Here is a 17939-nt window from a genome sequence, read left to right on the forward strand (position 1 = left end):
CCCACTTGGTATCTCCTTTTGTTCTTTCTTCATCATAGACGGACTGCTGGATGGCGTTTTCTTTTCACTTTTAGCCCTTTTCCCGTCCCCTTCAGCCCTACTTCGCCACGCTTTGCTTCGCCAGCGTTAGTTCATTGATACCTCATTTTGAATCTCCCATTTCCTCTCTCTTATCTCCGTTCGGGAGCTAATAAAACCACCCACCCAGTCTGTCCGTTCATGTATTTGTCCATCTACACGGGATGTTTTTTTGACTTTTGTCTCGATTTCAATTTGGGAGCATTGTTTGTTTCGCTGTCTTCTCCAGTTCTTTTGATTCCCTCTTTTTCATCGGCGATGCTATGCGTTACGTTTGCTGTGCTTGTTGCATTTGAGAGCTGGGCTTGTTATTTCCTCTTCCTACACTGTCTTGGTGGTTCTTTTTTATGCTCCCTCTTCCCTTGATAAATCAATCCTGGACATGGCTGTTGGCTCTTTCGATACTGCCCACATACTTGTCTACATAGTTACTCTGCCACATATACCTTACCTAACGATAGCGCTAGCGAGACTGATAAAATACGAATAATATCTCCTCACTTCATGTCAATGTTCTATTAATCCCTCCCCCTCCGAGTTGTTAAACTTGATAGCACTTGGAAACATATCAAACATAGACTGCGCTTATCCGCGCGGGTACCTGTATTTTAGCCGCGGCGCCGCCAGGGACACGCGCCAAGCGCCGAACCGTAAACTTTTCTGTCTTCCTGCAGGACAAAAACAAACAACACCGACAGACGGACCGTTCATATGTATACATGGCAGTCCAAGGGTATGGACACCCAGATATCCACGGGTACACCGGCGAATACTGACAATGCATTAGGCCGTCCCATCTGATGTCAATCTCCTATCATCCAACATCCCCTTACCCCCGTTAAGCGTTAACGTGCTACGTTTCTCATTGTAACGACCGCATATTCTACCATTCAACGAACGCAACTTCATCAAATCTAGTCTTCAGCCTTATTCAAAAGTGCTGCCTTCCCATGAGTGGCACACGCCATTCGCCGCACCCACCTCACCGGTCTCGAGGCCGCCACCATAGCGATGACCTTCAATACGATTATACCTACGGCCGCGACGATTCCGATGGCTATGACCGTGCGTATAGAAAACGACGGGAAAGCAGAGCAGGAGAAAGCAAAACGAGAAGAAGTGGGTATCGGGGTGTCCACGCCGAGGATGAAGGTGTACATACACCAGATGAAGATGATGTATTTGACGATAGGAGACATAGGAGTAGGAAGAGAGAACAACGGCCGTCGAGAGATAGACAGCACAGAGATCGAGTGCGAACGCGCGATGAACGTGTTGCGTGGGATAGTGCGACTGAAAGTGAGGACATAGTTGACTCAAGGCCGATTTTTGCGCGGCCGCCGAACGCAAACCACTCTCCTCGCACTGACAGGCGCGAAAGAGATCGGGACCGAGAAAGGCATTCACATTATCCTAGTCCCAGAGCCGGGCATAAAGCGAAAGAGTCACCCGCCACTTCTCCTAAGAAACGGGATCGTGAACGGGATCGGGAAGGACATAATAGACATCGGCCTAGAAGGGATAGCACCGCTGACGAAGGTGGTGATAGAAGATTAAGAGACCGAAGGAGAAGGGATTATGATACAGACCAGGAGCGTAAACATAATGAAACAGACACGAGACGGCATGGACGACGGGAGAAGCATACCAGCAACGACTCTGCGAATAGTGCGACTGTGCTACTTAGCTCTGATGCGCTGGCGCAGCTCGACCAGTTAAACCGCAAAGCAGACGAGGACATGAAAAAGAAGGCTCGAAAGGAGGAAATCAAGCAGCAAAAGAAAGAGAAGAAGAAGAAAAAGAAGAAATACATTTTTGAAAGCGGGTTTGCCGGGGACAGCGAGAGGGAGAGGGAGAAAGGCTGGGAAAGCTCAGGAGACATACAAAGAAAGAAAAGGAGGGAGAAAGACAGAGAAAAGGAAAAGAAAAGGCTTGTTTCTGGCGCTTATTTGGAAGAAGGGAGAAGTCCTGAATTAAGAACCAGAGGTGGTGGAAGACGCCGCACTGAGAAGTATCATGGCGGAGGCGGAGGTGGAAGAGGAGGAGATGACTACTACTTCAGTGATGGCTACGATTATGAAGAAGAGGGCAGTGCTGGCAACGGTTGTTTTCAGAACTGGTCCAAAAGGAAAAAGATCATCGTTGTGGTCGGAGTGTGTCTTCTTCTGCTTGCGATTATCATTGCCGTCGCCCTTGTAGTGTCGAAGAAGAACGCCGGCGGCGGAAAGCACCCTGATGGCCCTGTAACTACTGGTCCATCTCACAGTGAGCTTGATGGGATAAGTCCTGATTCTATACCGGTATGTGTTTAACCTTTCCCTCTATTCAAAAATATTACTAATACGTGTTATAGCCTGATGCCAAAGGGACCCATCTAGATCCGTTTTCATGGTATGACACGGCCGATTTCAATGTCACATATACTGATGAAACCGTTGGCGGTTTACCTATCATGGGCCTAAATACAACATGGGACGACTCTGCCCAAGCAAATGAGAAGGTTCCAGCCTTGGATAAACCGTTTCCTTACGGTAAGCAGCCTATACGAGGTGTGAATCTCGGTGGCTGGCTTTCTATGGAACCATTCATTACCCCGTCTTTTTTCCAGCGATACTCTGCACGAGATAACGTTGTGGACGAATATACCCTTACTAAACGCCTGGGGAATGCGGGAAAACCAACGTTAGAAAAACACTACGCTACATTCGTAAATGAGCAGTCGTTCAAAGAGATTCGTGATGCTGGATTTGATCATGTTCGAATACCGTACGGATACTGGGTAGTGACAACCTACGATGGTGACCCTTACTTCGCTAAGATGGGCTGGCGATATCTCTTGCGAGCCATTGAGTATTGCAGGAAATTCGGCTTACGCGTGAACCTGGACCTACACGGTGTTCCAGGGAGCCAGAATGGATGGAACCACTCAGGCCGTCAGGGCGAGATAAAGTGGCTCAATGGTGATGATGGCGCTAAATGGGGCCAAAGAGCACTCGACCTACACGACCAACTATCTAAATTCTTTGCTCAGCCTCGGTATAAGAATGTCATTGCTCTATATGGTCTCGCAAACGAACCGATGATGTTGAAGTTGGACATCGAGCCTGTTTTGGATTGGACCACCAAAGCCGCTAATATTGTCGGCGGGAATGGAATGAAGCAGAAAATTGTTTTTGGAGATGGCTTCTTGAAGTTATCGAAATGGTCGAGTATATTGCAAAACACTGGTCATGACTTGATTATAGATACACACCAGTACACCATCTTCAACGCCGACCTGATCAAACTGACTCACAAGAAGAAGCTTGAATTTGTTTGCGATAGCTGGGTTGATTTAATCACAAAGAGCAGTACAAAAGGGAGTGGGTAAGTAATATATATAATGCCCAACTTCTGACTTTTTCACACAATCTCTGACACGTTATAGCTACGGTCCGACTATCTGCGGTGAATGGTCCCAGGCCGACACGGACTGTACAATCTACATCAACAGTGTTGGGGTCGGATCTCGCTGGACAGGCACAATGGACAAAAACCCCATCGGCGGAAATCCTGTCCTCACACCATCTTGTCCCAGTGGCAAACAATGTTCCTGTGATGCGGCAAATGCAGACCCATCACAATACTCAGATTCTTACAAGAAATGGCTCAGGCTATATGCTGAAGCTCAGATATCCGCCTTTGAAAAAGGCTGGGGCTGGTTTTACTGGACTTGGGACAGCGAGTCTGCTGCCCAGTGGAGTTGGAAGAAGGGAATGGCAGCAGGTATATTACCTGCCAAAGCATATGAACCGGAGTTCAAATGTGGTGACGATATTCCTGATTTCGGTGATTTGGCGGAGAATTATTAGTTTATTTTTGGATATATCAACTAATATGTTTGGATTTTGGATATTTGGTGGTTTAATTGCTGGAGCAAAGGGGCATGCATGCATATGTGTATCATTTACGCTATTTTTATCCCTCTTGTGTTTTTGCATTGGATGTATATATGACGTTTGGACGGTTGGGGCCATGATTACCTATGGACTATGTCTAATGCCAATATTCTTTAACACCTTCGTTCACCTATGATTGACGACCGAGTATCATGGTGAAATGAAGGCCATGCATAAAGAACGAGACTCAAGTAAGCAAAAATAGAACAAGCCCTTCGGCCGCTTAACAACAAGCCAACTAGTCACTTTCTCAAACGGAGACAAAGACTATTCACTGACTGGCTAACTACAAGAGTTGGTCAAACGAGAAGAGTTTCACAATCGTCGATAGCATTCTCTCTGCTGTCGCGCACCCTTCAAGTCTCGACATGGAATCGACAAGGAATAAGACACCCGAGATCGCGGTAGCTTCTTTAGTTACCCAACTCTTGGTACATTCATGCGCAAAATCAACAATCATGGCCGAAAATCCATGAATACCTCATGGAATGTCCAATCCTGTGCCTGACGGCGTAGGCGGCCTGCAAAATACTCGACATGGCCACCCCAGCCGTCCTCGCGCAAACCAGGATTTACATGGCCTCCCTTGGTCAACACTCTTTCTGCCGCCCTTGCATTGACTGGATGGAGCCTACCTTGACATCACACTTGGCGTAAGCCTATCAAGTGTGATCAAGCTGTGATATGTTGGATGAAGGCTATGGAAACTCTCGTCCCAGCGCTATGATTGGCTGCAAGTACTGATGCTTGATGTTCCTGGGCGCTTAACAGCAGTTCTAAATTGGGAACCGGGCCGTCCGCTGCATCTATTCGATAGCAGCACTGGGACGCCGGCCCTCAAGGAGCCACTCTTGCTGCAAGAAAGAGGAGACAGGATGCTTTACGGCTCTGTGCATCAGACGTTATTTATGGCGGCGGGGCGACGCTGTGGTTTCTTCCTATATAGACGATGGTTCGCCCATCTTTATACCATCTACATTCCTTTGGAGTTATAACCAGCTAACTCCTACAGTCAACACGAAAATCGAGCAAGGGTGTTACCACATACTGTCCTTACCTGATATCTCTGTAGCGCCTTGGCTTCTGTTCTATCCTTATATTTTCTCGGTGACAAACAAGATTCACGAAGCAGTGAACGCAAGAATGGCTAACTCCCCCCTTTTCCGTCTTAATATACTGCCCCTGTCATTATTTTCGCTGCTGGTATCAGGACTTGCAGGAGCTGTTCCAGCACCGCATCCTGATTCAACAGATTATGAAGGAGTTGTTCCTGGAAGCCTTGGAGATGCTGGTTCGGACGGATCCACGGGTGCATCTGGAGCAGAGGGTGGATCAATCAAGATACCAAAAGGCGGCCTAATAGCAATCATCATCGTGGTGGTAATCGTTGTTATAATTGGAAGTACGTCTACTACCATCTATAAAATCGATTTCCTGATGTATTCATCAATCTAACCATTCATAGTAACCACCGGTATCCTCTTCTACCAAGCAAAGCGGAGACAATGGACGATGAAGGAAACAATGCGATACTCAGTTCGCAAGGTCGCCGAATCTATCAAGTCTCCGATGACGCCGACATTCAGAAGCCGCAGTCAATACCCAATGACCCCCGCGGGAGCCAAGGCAGTGGGATCACGGCAACCCAAGTCCTCACTGCAGCCCAAAAATCCAGTGTCTCACTATCAAAACCGCCTGGCTAAGCCAACTGATCAATACCCGCGTGTGGCTGAGGGAGAGAAAAGACGCAGTGGAAAATCAGATTTTAATTTCTCCAAGCTGCTTTCATCCAAGAGCAGTAGATGAGGGAGCTGGTATTAAAACATACTCATCAGAAATTTATGCCGCAATGTGAAGCCTGGTTTTGCTTTTCTTCTAGGGGATTGTCTAGAGTAAAGGTGTTTAGCTGCCTGTCAACGGATTTGCTGTCAGATATTTTTTTAATGATACCACTTCATACGCACCGCATGTAAGACTACACTATTAATCATTAAGACTACACTATTAATCATTAAGACTACACTATTAATCATGATAGTGTGGTCTACTTTTCGTTGTAAATATACAAGCAACATACTCAAACAGCAGAGGTTCCAAACAAGCTAGATATAAATCATGAGAATGCCAATATACATTTTTCATTTTATGTATCAAATGAAAGAAATACCCCTCCAATGTAGACAACTCCGTAGGGCCATGCAGTAAACCAGTGACAGTTTATGTTAGTAATGAAATAGAACTGCTCGCGCGTGAAATCCTCCGATACTCTGATACCTTTGGACTGAGCGCGTTCTTTATATTAGCGACATTATCATCATCAATCGAGCCATGACCATACGGCCCTCTCTGCCGAAGTCTGGCCTCCTCTGCCTCCACTTCTTCTGCGCTGGTCATGTAATAGTGTTCTTCCTTCTCGTCCATGGAAATCATCCATCGCTGCGTAAGTTGTTTGCCTTCCGGCCCGCCACCACAGGCTCCGCTGACATGGATGCTAGGAGGACTATTAAGAGCGAGGGCCAAAGTATTTTGAGGTTCGGTGAAATCTGTCAGCTGGACGCCTCGAAACGCTAAGTACAAGTACACTGAGCAAATCAGATTTGTGACCAGGACGAGTGCTAGCACGGCATAAAAAACATTTTGCCATGCTGGCGAATTAGCTCCCGAGGCGTAGTCCGACGCCCATACTGTAGCGTGAAACTGTTCGTACATGGGCTCATGAAGTCCAGCCATCCGTGCATCGGCAAAAGTTTTTCTATGGTTGAATGTAGCATCCTGTGTCCCAAGTAATAGGAGTGAGCTGGCCATTGCTGCCAGGGCTTCAGCAACGGATGGGAGATGGGGATCCAAGGATGAAATGTTTGTCTTGATGTCTGAGTTGGGTATTAGCTGCGATAACAGCCGGGCGTTGCTTCCATAGCCATCAGATAGACCTGTGTTTAATGCAATAGACCTGGCCCATTCCTCAGCAACGTTTTTCCAATCTTTATCAATCATAATTGGAGGTGCATCTGGGGCAACAGATTGGTATGTCATTGAGTCCGCTGCCTTGCCACACTGGGAGTAAAGAACACCGCCGCTGGAAGCCGCTTCATATTTTGTTAGGCATTGTGGTGTCAGCCCTCCCTTCATCTGGCATAAATAGTGAGGTGGATATATCGATGGAGGGGATGTCCCTAGGAGGTAGATTGAGTTTGTCTCGAATTGCCCCGTAACATTGATAATCGTATTATATTCCAGTGGAATCTTGGGAAATATAGGTGGTCTTTGGCCTCTATCGCCAAATTTCTCCCCAAATTCAAAGATGTCATCGACCACAGTAGCGTTCAACCAATCTGGGTAATTAGGCATATCAGATGTCTGATTCATAAGCCAGGTAGATGCATTGAATTCAAAGTTAGGATGAGGCCATTTGGTATATATGATGGGAGCTAGTTCTTCCTCCGTCATGCCGGCACAAATCACGTTGACAATCGGTGATGGAACGGCAGCTTTAATATTGAACTCTCCTTGCCCTCCAAGATCCTCTGGCAAGCGGATGTTATTCTTGGGATGTCTAGCTGCCGAAAATATACCAGCGTGGGGCATTGCTGCTGTAACATTGACGACCATCCGACCCCATTTTATAGAGAGTTCTGTCATATTGTAGGACTCAATCCAGCTACCTTTGACGGTTGTGTTGTCGTACCAGGTGCCACTTGGCGGAGGGCGTAGAAGCATGTCCGTTGAGCCCTGCCCAGTACTAAAATCAGTCCAACGCCCCAGGTACTGCTCGTAGTTATGAAACGATCTGCCGGAAAATGCAATCTGCATGCAAGTTGAGCCTCGATTCACTGGATCGACAGCCAGGGGTACCGGACTTTGGCAGTTGCTGAATAGATAGGTGGAGTTGGCGAATTTAGTGTTAACTTCTCCCGTAAGTTCCCTCGTCTCAGGAATACCGGCCGTGAGTCTAGGGGACACAAGCGCCTCCGCGGCCGTGGTATAAAACATGGCAACAAAGGTCGTTGTCATTGCAATGACCCCTAGCAAGGTAAGAGCCGAATGCTTAACATTTTCCCAGTGAGTTATTAGGGTTCCTGGCTGCATGACCCACGTACGCATCGACATATCTGCAATTGTGATTCCTCCAGCATTTTTGCCCAAGGCTTTTCGACTGAGCACTTGGCCGAGGAAAGCAACGAAAACGGTAACAAATGATAACTCAATTGTCTTCGCAAACAAGGCACTTAACAAAGTAGCTGTAGACGGTGCCAGGCCTCCTTTGCCTCCGATCCTGTTTCCATAATGCGGTTTTATGCAAGCAACAACAAAGTATATCGCGGAAAATGCCGTTGAATAGAACGCCAGGACTAATATTGCAATCGATAGCCATGCGCTTCGTCGCTGAACAACACGTCTTCGCGTTGGACATTTCACACGCTTGGGACGGTCTATGGAAAGGATGTTTGTTAGAAGAATTACGCATGTAGATCTTTCAGATGCCCAACGTACCATATTCCTGTCCATTTCCTGGCTCAACTATGCGAACCGTGTTGGAATCCGAGCCATAGGACTGGAAAGATGAATTGAATGAAGGTGATTGGCGATGGTATGCTGTCGAGAAGTCTGGAGAAGTGTCTGCACTCTCTCTTAGCAGCGAGGACTCGCTGAAATTCCTCGAGTGGTGAGATGGATGGTAGCCCAAGTCTGATTCCTCTCCCATTCCACTCACTGGTCCGTTTCCGGGCTGGCCAATCCCTAATCCAAACCCTCTGGCTGCTGCATCTCGATAAGCAGGAGGGGTTGCGGGATTCGGGGAGCCATGTGCTTCGTATAAATGAAGAGATGGCTCTTCAGCGGATGATAAACGGCGATATGCAGCATTATTCCGCGACGGCAATGCAATTGAGTCTCCTCCACGATAGCGGTTGCTCGTAGTTGGATGGAGAAAGATCTGATCAAAATCAGAATCTCGCCGTGGCTCCATCTGCACAGAGCTCCCGGCGAACTCTGGAACGTACTCCGTAAACGTATCTACACTCTCGGCATAGATTAGATAAAGACTAGGAGACAACAGAGGAGTGTAGGGCTATCGCAGTAAGTAGTATTTAATTAGTTACAACAACCCTAAGACAAACAAAGGAGCTGTAACCGCGCCAAAACTGTCAGGCTCGACTGTTTTGTCTGCAAACAATCTGACAGCGGATATAGTTAACCCAGCACGAGAAAAAAAGACTCAGCTGGAACAAACAGGGCTGAAAGTACCTTTCAGCCTTATATTTAAACAAGGGACGGTCAGGGACCTTTGCAACTTCATAGAGAGATTGCTGGCCGGGTGACAATAGCCGAGCTCTCAGCCACAGCCTTCCCGTGTTTCCTCGATCATTCTCAAGCTCTATCAGGGCTGTGATAAGATGGCGCGATGAGACTCTGACAAGTTGAACTGGCTGGTTCGAATGAGAATCGTTGTTTTCCCCGTCATTTAAAGACAGGCCAACCACAAGGCGTTTCACTGCTGCGAGCGAATGGAGACTGTCTCGTTCTTGCTGGCTTCTGGTTGGTTTGTTTTAACCAAGCGCCCAATGCGGGATCCAACTGAATCCTTCGGGCTTGGAGGCGATTTACTGGGGAAAATGTCTCCATCGAAGTTCACCAGTCCATGTTTGTTCCCTATCATTGATTTTGTCAGAAATAGGGTTGCCCTCGTTGAATATTCAATGTTCCCAGAGTTCTTCTCGTATACTCTTACCTTTGCCCTTACTCTGGGTTGCTTATTCCGTACGGAGTAGGTATCGCTCGTTTGATAATTCTTCATCTTGTCATGAAGAAGCACTCAACTCTGCGAAAAGCGTTCGTCCCGGTTCCTCCAACACCATTATCCTATACCCATTTATCCCTGGTGCATAGAGTCACGGAGTTGGTTTTGCCTGTAGTTATCCGTTTGTTTTATCAAATGAAGTCGGAGGTTGGTTCGTTGGCGAGTGGACCATCCCGTGACCTGCGATGACCAAAAAGGAAAGTTCGCAACGTCTTCTCTCTTCTCCTCCTGTCGACTTCAAGTCTTCAAGATACCAACTAGCAGCATCATGGCTGAGGCTGCTATGCATGATGACGGGCTCTCCCCTACCTCGAAGAAGATACTCAAGGAGTGTACTGTCGAGTTGCCTGCTGCTGCTGTCAAAGACAGCCGTATCTCCTTTGTTGCTAGGCCACCTAGCTCCAGCGGACAGGATGCTGGATTCTACTTTGCGAGGCCAACACTCCCAAGGAGGGCCTTTACTTCGCATCCGCAAGCCAGGTCTTCTCGGGCTACCAGTGAAGAGGACAAAGGTTTATCTCAAAGGTATCAATACATGGCACTACTACTTGCCAGCTGGGCTGTTCTCGTGCTGACTCTCATTCCAGCCAGGGGGATGATGAAAGGGCTTTGCCACCAGATACGTCATCGCGGGATGAGATGGTTATCGTCGTGGATACCAATTCCGTAGACAGAGCAAAGACCAAATCCCCAGAGAGGGCTAGGACTGTTTCCCCTTCATTGGAAAGGGCTACGCCTGCCAAACCAACATCAAAAATCGTGCAACCTACTCAAGATATCCCACAACTAAACTTATTCAACCATATAGAAAGAGCTGTTTCTATAAATACCCAGCAAGCTACCGAAGATGAATTATTCAACCTGCTGATACAAAAATTGAAGAAGCGGGAAGAGGCTGAAGTAGCGGCATCAAAATTGATAGATGAGCTAAAAGCAGGCCTCTGTACTGCAGATGATCACAACAAGCAGCTTACTACTCGGATAAACGAGTTAGACCATCACTGCAAAGAGCACCAAAAGGAAAAAATTGCCCAGAAACAGTCTGTTGAGCGGTGGAAACTTAAATTTGGTAAGATCAGGGCCCTCATGGCTGGGATTGCAGATCACCAAGAGAGGCTTCTCAAGGAGTATCGAGCCATTCGAAAAGAACAAGTTTCACTGAACGTGGAGAAGGATCAAATGCATGACAATCTAAACTATCTCACCGAAAGCACCAAAGGGTTGGGAAAGAACATTAGTCAATATAAGGCTCAACTCACTGGGATCATTCATCAGTTTACTGCTGAAGGAGATGCACTTAAATCCCTCTTAAAGTCAAAAGAGTCCCATCTCAAGGAAGTAGAGCAGCTATTGGCTGAAAAGAACCAAGCTATTGAAGAAGCAAACGCCCTTGCTCGAAAAACTGAGGCCGAAAAGTTAGTTCTCGAGCTAAATTCCAAGGAAGTTGAGAAGAGGATACGAGAGGAGCTTTCTAGGGCAAGCTTGATGTCTAAAGATCAAGAGCGTGCTAGGTTCGAACAAGAAAGACACACACTTACCAGAGAAAAACAGCAAGCTGAATCAGAAGCTGCAAAAGGCAAAGAAGAGCTAGAGGCTGTCAAATTATCTTTGGTATGTATGACTTTTCTGCTCCTACATTACGCTAACAACCTTTGAAGGCAGGTAGTATGTCAAAACGCGAAGAGTTACAGGCTACGGTATGGTTTGGATCATGAGGAATTTGACATTTCCTGTGTTACTGACGATAATTCAGGTTGTTTCCTATCAACAGAGGGTCAAAGATATCGAAAATAAATGCGAGGTTGTATCAATTGCCCATGAACAAGCACTTTTTGCGCTTAAGCAGTACCAAACGTCACAATTAGGCGAGAAAGAGAACGTGCAACAACAACTTCAAGCTATTCAAAACGAGAATGTAATACTGAAGCAGGAAATTTCAGCCCTAAAGCTCACCAGCATGGCTATTAGTGGAGAAAACGCAACCCTAAAGCAGGAAAATGCTACCCTACAACAGTGTAATATAACTAAAAACGAGGAAAATGTCTCTTTACAACAAAAGGTTGCAGATACCAAGGCACAATTGGACACTCTCGAGAAAGAGAATGCAAATGTTCAGGCAGATAAAGAAGAACGAGAGAAAGAAGTTACGGATCTCAGGGCAGTCAAAGCTACTATTGAGGCAGAGAGGACAATTATCCAAGCAGAAAATACTGTCTTGAGACAGGAGAATGCTGAGGTCAAGGCTGACAATGCTGCTTTAAGGGCCAAAAATGCAGTCCTTACAGGACAAAAGGGCAGATCTACGTCTGATAAACCGGCACGCGCCCTCAGTAGTGGTCTGTCTATTACCACACCTCATGGCTCTGAGAATGCCGGCATTAAGAAAGAGAAAGATGATACATCCACTTCGTCCGAAGAAATCCTCAATGGAATACAGCCAACGGCTGCCGTGCCAGCACAGCGCAAAACACAATTCCATACCCCTTCAGGAGGAAACAAAAAGAAAAGGTCAACCATTGCACCCACGGCCCCTAGACGTCAGTCTCGCATTTCATCTAGATTTTTCGATCCTCAGCCAACACCAAGTCCTTCACTTTCTGTGATCACGAGTCAACAAGACAGCACAACCTGGACGGTCAATCAGTCTGTAGATACCTTTATGTCACAATCGAGAGTTCACAGAAGGAAGAGACGTAAAGGTGAGTAAGAAGATATGCTTCTAGTCGCCTCTATTTTGAAATACTGATCATGGAGTAGAAGAAACATTCAGCAATAGATTCGGGCAGAAATATGCTTTTCACTGAAAGGTGGTGTGTGGTTAATGTAAGTATCTACATGAACTTCATTATAGAATAGTCACATATATAGAAGGCCTGTGATATGCCTGTTAGAAGGCATACTCGGTTAATCATAGAATATTTTCAGCTTCACCTATTCAGTTATCCTTGCGTATCTTCATGACTATTGGGTTTAATTTCTATGCATGCAGTTCTAGTTGCCGAAGGCCCCGTTGGGGTGTTAGTAGTGTTAATAAAGCCGGGAAGGCCAAGTATGGGCTTGATTTAAGTGCATCCCCAATGCCTTTAATGCTAATAATAATAATAAAGTCACAAAAAGAAGAAAGATGTCCATAATATACAGATTATCAATCGCAGTAACGCCCGGTTTCCTTTGCCCTCTCTATGACCCCAGAAGAGCAAATTGTCACGTATGACATCATTGAGAAGTAAATTTGTGACTTCAATCTCTAGAGTATAACTATCCACGGGGAAGGAATCGAGAGTCCATCAATTCGGTTGAAAGCGACTTTGTGTGCAGGGTCGCCTTATCAACGGTTCGGATATTCAGTTGCGTGTGTTCTATTTCCGCCGTTTCGCCTCCAAAAATAACACTTGTTTCTTGACCACGGGGTCGTATTTCAGCATGCTGAGCGGACGGCTCGCTCTTGGTCTTGTGAAGGTCTTGTAGTAGCCGGTCATTGCCATGGAGATAAGCCGGACGGCGATCGTTCGAGATTTAGCTGTCCTCGTAGAAAAATTAGCAATTAAGCATCAATATGAAGATACGAGCGGATACAGGTAAATCAATAGACAACTAACCTTTCTTAGCCATGATGTGTAGAAGGAAACAGCTAAATTGGTCGTTCAGTCGACTCGAGCATCAATTTGTGAAGTGTTGAAGGGAAAAAGATTGAAGTATCATGTGACCTTGCGGCAACTACCGCGCTTGTAAAATTTCTCGCGCTTGGCGCTTATTCGCCAATAATGTAGATGCGGCTCATCAGTGTACTCATCAGGATGCCTCTAGGAGTAGGCAAGAATACTGGTTTCCTTTTTTTTTTATTTAATCAAAAGTATCGAAAGTTGATCGCTTTAGTACGTACATACTCTGATGCTCGGGGTAAGAAAAAATTTACATGAAAAAAAAAAAAAAATAAATAAAAAATGATGGGCCTGATCGTATTAGAATAGATATCATACATACACTATACGTCCTCTGATAACCCAAAAAAATAGAAAGAATCTGATTCTCCTATTTTATCTTTGCCCTTATGGTGGCATTTCCTAAAGTATAATAGGAAAATAGGAATGCAACGGGTAGTAAGCCAGCCACTAATGGGCGGCGAGATGAATGACACCTAATTCCGGCACAGATGTGCTAATAGATGTGGAACTGCTCGACACGGCAGAATACCGTGAGGTGTCCCAAAAGCTAGACACCAGAAATATTTTTTAACCGCCGTTCAGTGGGAACGTGGGGGTGGGTGTCCGCTAGTCTGAAGGAAACTTGTCTGGGTGTAATGCCCCTCTGAGACCCAAAGAGAGGTGTTATAACTGGGTGCTTGGCCGGATGTGTTGTGGTATATTGATCCACCAAAGGTAGCCTTAAATCTGTCTGCCTGATTACTCTGAAGAACCCTTCACGACAGGTAAGTAGATGGGACTCGGATTCCTGACTTAGAAGACGTGGAGTGGTATGTACGAGTGACAAGCTGGCCAGGAGTCTCGTCAGGATAGAGAGTTCCACGACGAGAAAAGGAAAGGTCGTCACGAGATGACTCTTTGCCCTTGCGGGAAGACACAACCACAACCGTGCTACTTGAACGCTCAGGTAGTGAGGCGGATGGGGAGGCGGGGCTGGATGGAACGTTGTCATCTCGGGAGCTGCGGGTGTTGTTGGTAGTGTTGATGACTACTGGCTGTGGTTTCTGAAGTTTGGCCAGGAGACCTAGGTCAAGCGCACGAAGAAGGTCACTGATAACGCTGAACTGAGGTGGGATGTCTATCTCCTTCGGTGTGAACTCGATGTCGGCGGCGGCATATGCTTTACCCTCATGGCTCCGAATGCAGAGAATGAAATTGTGTGCATGTCGAATACCACGGTCACATAGGTTCCTTCCCTTTGTGATGGCCTCTACTGGGTTTGCACAGATTCTGCAGCGGGAAGCGTGTCCGGCATACCGGTCCATGACATGGTATTCCTGGCTTATGGGCATACGGCGGTGGCTAAAGATGGCCGGGGGGCCAGACGGGGAGGTGGTCGAAGGCATTGTGCGTGTTGATGAGGGTCAGTGGTGTTTAACTGGAGATTTGCTGATGAAGTACAAATGAAGTCTTGTTAAGGTAGGCAAGTAATGGGTATCTGTTGTTGTCGTAGTTTGATGCGGAAAATATCTTCCACGGAGGGGTTTGACAGGCCTTTTATATTCCGGGGGGAGGGGGGGCTGATGAGCAAGTAATTAGTTGGAGATATCTTCATTGCAGCAGCTAAAAAAGCTCAGACCTGCTTAGACTTTCGAGCCAAGCCTCCTGTCAGTATCCGCGCTGGGCAACCCTATTTTACGAGATCGGAGGATGCAGCTTGCACCCAATAGTAATGCTGCGGAGTGAGGCTTAGCCAATCGAAGAAAACCGTCTTGCTGGTGCCTATTATTACTAATGAGAATCAGCCAAGCGTGAAAGGTGGATGCCTAAACCCTCACACCCTCCACGCTCTAGGATGTGTGCGCAGCCAGCTGGGATATGCAAGGCGGAACATTCCATTGCATTGACACTAGGCTTGAAGCAGGAGCCGATGAGAGTTTCCCGAAGTTCACGCAGAGGTTGACCTTATCGCCACCGACTCCTCGGGGGGTATCTTTTTTTTTTTTTTTTTTTTTCCTTTGGATAAGGCCAGCGATGCAATCATGCTCTCATCCAAAGCATGCTGTTCGCGGAATAAGGAAGTTACTATGCCTCCAAATATCTCTCTGTGAACTAACTGGTTATTTACCGCGGCCTAGTTCAACAGTTGCGCCATTCACATAGAGAATGAAAATAATAATGATAATGATGATAATAATACCAAAGATGCCGGCATCAAGGTCATCGCTGGGGTGTCTCTCGTTTTGTGTGAGAGTCGATTGCCGGATGACGCAGAACTCAAGGAAAATTACCTTGGCCTTTGTCTGTTTTTACTGCTTGGTGCATGGGGTGACTAGCATTGCCCAATAACAGTTGTCGAAATATTGAATATTCACTCCTCGAGCTAGCTATTGAGTAAGATGGGTTCAACCATTCTATTCGCTCAGATGACCACTCATAGTTTTTGAGGGGTGATGACCAGGCAGCGCAAATCGTCTCATTGAGTCACTTGCAGATACACTTTGCAAACTCGCTTTCGCCCACGCCCGAGCACTTGAGGCTCAAGGATGCTCAGTCTGCCTTTCTTTTAGCGTCAAAAGCCACATCTCGCGATGGATGAGGCTGGTGAGAGCTAGTTGAGGGGGAGGAAAACTCATGCGAAGTTGCAAAGAACTTAACCTGTATCCGAGCATCTTTCGCGCCGAAGCCACACCCGGGGAGCCAGAGTTGTTAATCCGCGTTTCGCGTTCTTAGTCTGACTCGAGCCACAGACTAACAAACGAGCGAGGCTGGTGCTGGCCCCCTTTTCCCTCCTTGCACCGCCTCTGCCCTCCCAGCAGACTGACCACCCCAGCTGAGATGAACCTCAAGCTTGCCGCGAACGGCTAGCGTCTCTCTCTTCCAAGCCTGAGCCCTCGCTTGTTGGCTGTCAGGGGCAGCACTCCTGTCCTCCCTCCCAACATCTCGCGCTTTGCTTCTTCTTCTTCACGTTGGCTGTTGTCTTTCGCTTGCTCCTCGTCAGCTTTTCGATGTTTGACGTTGAAAAAAGGCGTTTCTATTTTTGCAAGGTCACATGACACAAGCAAACAAAACAAACTTCTATTTATGGCTTTTTCTTCCTAAGCGCCCAACGTCGAGCTGTCAAAAAACGACAACGAGCAACGTTGGCCATACAAGACATCAACCGACAGCCATTCTACGACAGTCAGGGCCAAGGGGGCTCAAGGGGCTGGTTTGAGCCACAGAGATGGGTTGGGTGACCTGCTCTAGAGGGTATACTTCCGCGCTTGCGCCTCAAACTCTCTGTTACTCCCAGCACAAGCGATGATCTCCAAGCCGGAATGGAGACTTTTCTCGTGTTCAAATGGACCATTCCTCAATAAGACGAAAAGCAGCTCTGCTATAACGGCCTATAGAGTGAGGGCCGCTGCAAAATACCCTTGATACTTAGAAGCGACTGCCATAATTGGGCCTCCTCACTCGTGGGGGTAGGGGATATGCTCTGGAGGAGTCGTGCTAGACTCTTCTCCCTACCAAAACTTCATATTTGTTTTCGTATCAGCCTTGCAGTGAATAAAAAACTCTCTCTGTTGACGTCACGGAGGGGACTTCCAACTTGGGGTGCAGACATTGCAAAGCGTTTGTGCCATAGCACTAACGACAGGCTATGCTTTGGTGCCTTGTTACCGCGTTGACCCCTATGGTGACACTCTTCGACATCTAAGGTGTTTAGACCTAAGAATTCTGCCTTGCATTGCTCTGGTCTTAGTGACTACCAGTCCAGACCGGAGTATGCATTCATTTTCATTTGCCAGTGGCAATAAACCCCCGGAAAACTTCAAAGATCGGGGAGATTGCATAGCCTACCTACGCCGTACTATCCTCAGTCCAAGTTTCTCATCCTCCTTCTCTTTCCCACATCACATTTTTCCTGTTTCTTTTCCCTGCACGCTAATCACCAATGAAATCGCGCAGGTTGGCGCTGGCCGCCGGTCTGTGACATTCATGCATACTCATGTGGTTTATACTCCAGGCAGCAGTACTCAGATTTCTCCTCGTTCCTCATTCCCACATTTATCCCGGGCCAATAACTCTTTTGGAGTGATGAGCGAGCGGCATACACGCAGACTTTCTCTACCATGACTGGATCCTGCCCTCCACTACGGCCTGATATCCACTTCTATTTAGCTGACTGATCTTTCTTTTTCCTCCGTCATCGTTGTCTAGAATGTGCTATTCATTTCCATGTAAGCAGGAATGTGCCCGGGGTGATTAAAATCCCTCCCAGGTATCCTTGTTAGCATACCCATATCCTCTTTCGGATGTCTCCCGCTTCTTCTTGCTAAGCCCCGGCATCGCCGAAGGTATGGTAGGCTCGTCACAGTCACAACCATGAAGTAAGGCAACCTTACATAGGTATGAATGACGCCGCTGCTCCGAAGCAACCCGCTACATTCGGTCCGTGGCTCTATGCCAAGGTTCAAGCCTTTTTATCAACTCTTC

General features: G+C 46.9%; 6 protein-coding genes across 6 annotated transcripts; 4 read left to right on the forward strand and 2 right to left on the reverse strand.

The window, feature by feature from the left end:
* Positions 1-708: 708 nt before the first annotated feature.
* On the forward strand, positions 709-4842 carry TERG_03018 (uncharacterized protein). The gene has a single exon (XM_047748008.1). It carries the CDS (start codon positions 1029-1031, stop codon positions 2388-2390), a length of 1362 nt encoding a protein of 453 aa, XP_047603981.1. The 5' UTR covers positions 709-1028; the 3' UTR covers positions 2391-4842.
* Positions 4843-4859: 17 nt separating this feature from the next.
* On the forward strand, positions 4860-5822 carry TERG_03019 (uncharacterized protein; the record flags this gene model as incomplete). The annotated part of the gene is made up of 2 exons (XM_003235919.2): positions 4860-5418; positions 5482-5822. The coding sequence occupies exons 1-2, from the start codon at positions 5160-5162 to the stop codon at positions 5820-5822; spliced, it is 600 nt and encodes a 199-aa protein (XP_003235967.1). The 5' UTR covers positions 4860-5159.
* Positions 5823-6233: 411 nt separating this feature from the next.
* Positions 6234-8522, reverse strand: TERG_03020 (uncharacterized protein; the record flags this gene model as incomplete). The annotated part of the gene is made up of 1 exon (XM_047748009.1): positions 6234-8522. The coding sequence occupies one exon, from the start codon at positions 8520-8522 to the stop codon at positions 6234-6236; it is 2289 nt and encodes a 762-aa protein (XP_047603982.1).
* A 1930-nt stretch (positions 8523-10452) lies between these two features.
* On the forward strand, positions 10453-11469 carry TERG_03021 (uncharacterized protein; the record flags this gene model as incomplete). The annotated part of the gene is made up of 1 exon (XM_003235921.2): positions 10453-11469. One exon carries the CDS (start codon positions 10453-10455, stop codon positions 11467-11469), a length of 1017 nt encoding a protein of 338 aa, XP_003235969.2.
* Positions 11470-13172: 1703 nt separating this feature from the next.
* Positions 13173-13425, reverse strand: TERG_11931 (ribosomal protein L33; the record flags this gene model as incomplete). Its single annotated transcript, XM_047750967.1, has 2 exons — positions 13173-13333; positions 13413-13425. 2 exons carry the CDS (start codon positions 13423-13425, stop codon positions 13173-13175), a joined length of 174 nt encoding a protein of 57 aa, XP_047605807.1.
* Positions 13426-13742: 317 nt separating this feature from the next.
* Positions 13743-15015, forward strand: TERG_11932 (uncharacterized protein). Its single transcript, XM_047750968.1, has one exon. The coding sequence runs from the start codon at positions 14592-14594 to the stop codon at positions 14922-14924; it is 333 nt and encodes a 110-aa protein (XP_047605808.1). The 5' UTR covers positions 13743-14591; the 3' UTR covers positions 14925-15015.
* Positions 15016-17939: the final 2924 nt, after the last annotated feature.

This window comes from Trichophyton rubrum (assembly GCF_000151425.1).
Source record: "Trichophyton rubrum CBS 118892 genomic scaffold supercont2.3, whole genome shotgun sequence".
Taxonomy (NCBI): domain Eukaryota; kingdom Fungi; phylum Ascomycota; class Eurotiomycetes; order Onygenales; family Arthrodermataceae; genus Trichophyton; species Trichophyton rubrum.

Bases quoted from the DNA above. Each gene is read 5' to 3' on its own strand.
- TERG_11932 (XM_047750968.1), top strand. From the start codon at position 14,592: ATGTCTATCTCCTTCGGTGTGAACTCGATGTCGGCGGCGGCATATGCT.
- TERG_03018 (XM_047748008.1), top strand. From the start codon at position 1,029: ATGAGTGGCACACGCCATTCGCCGCACCCACCTCACCGGTCTCGAGGC.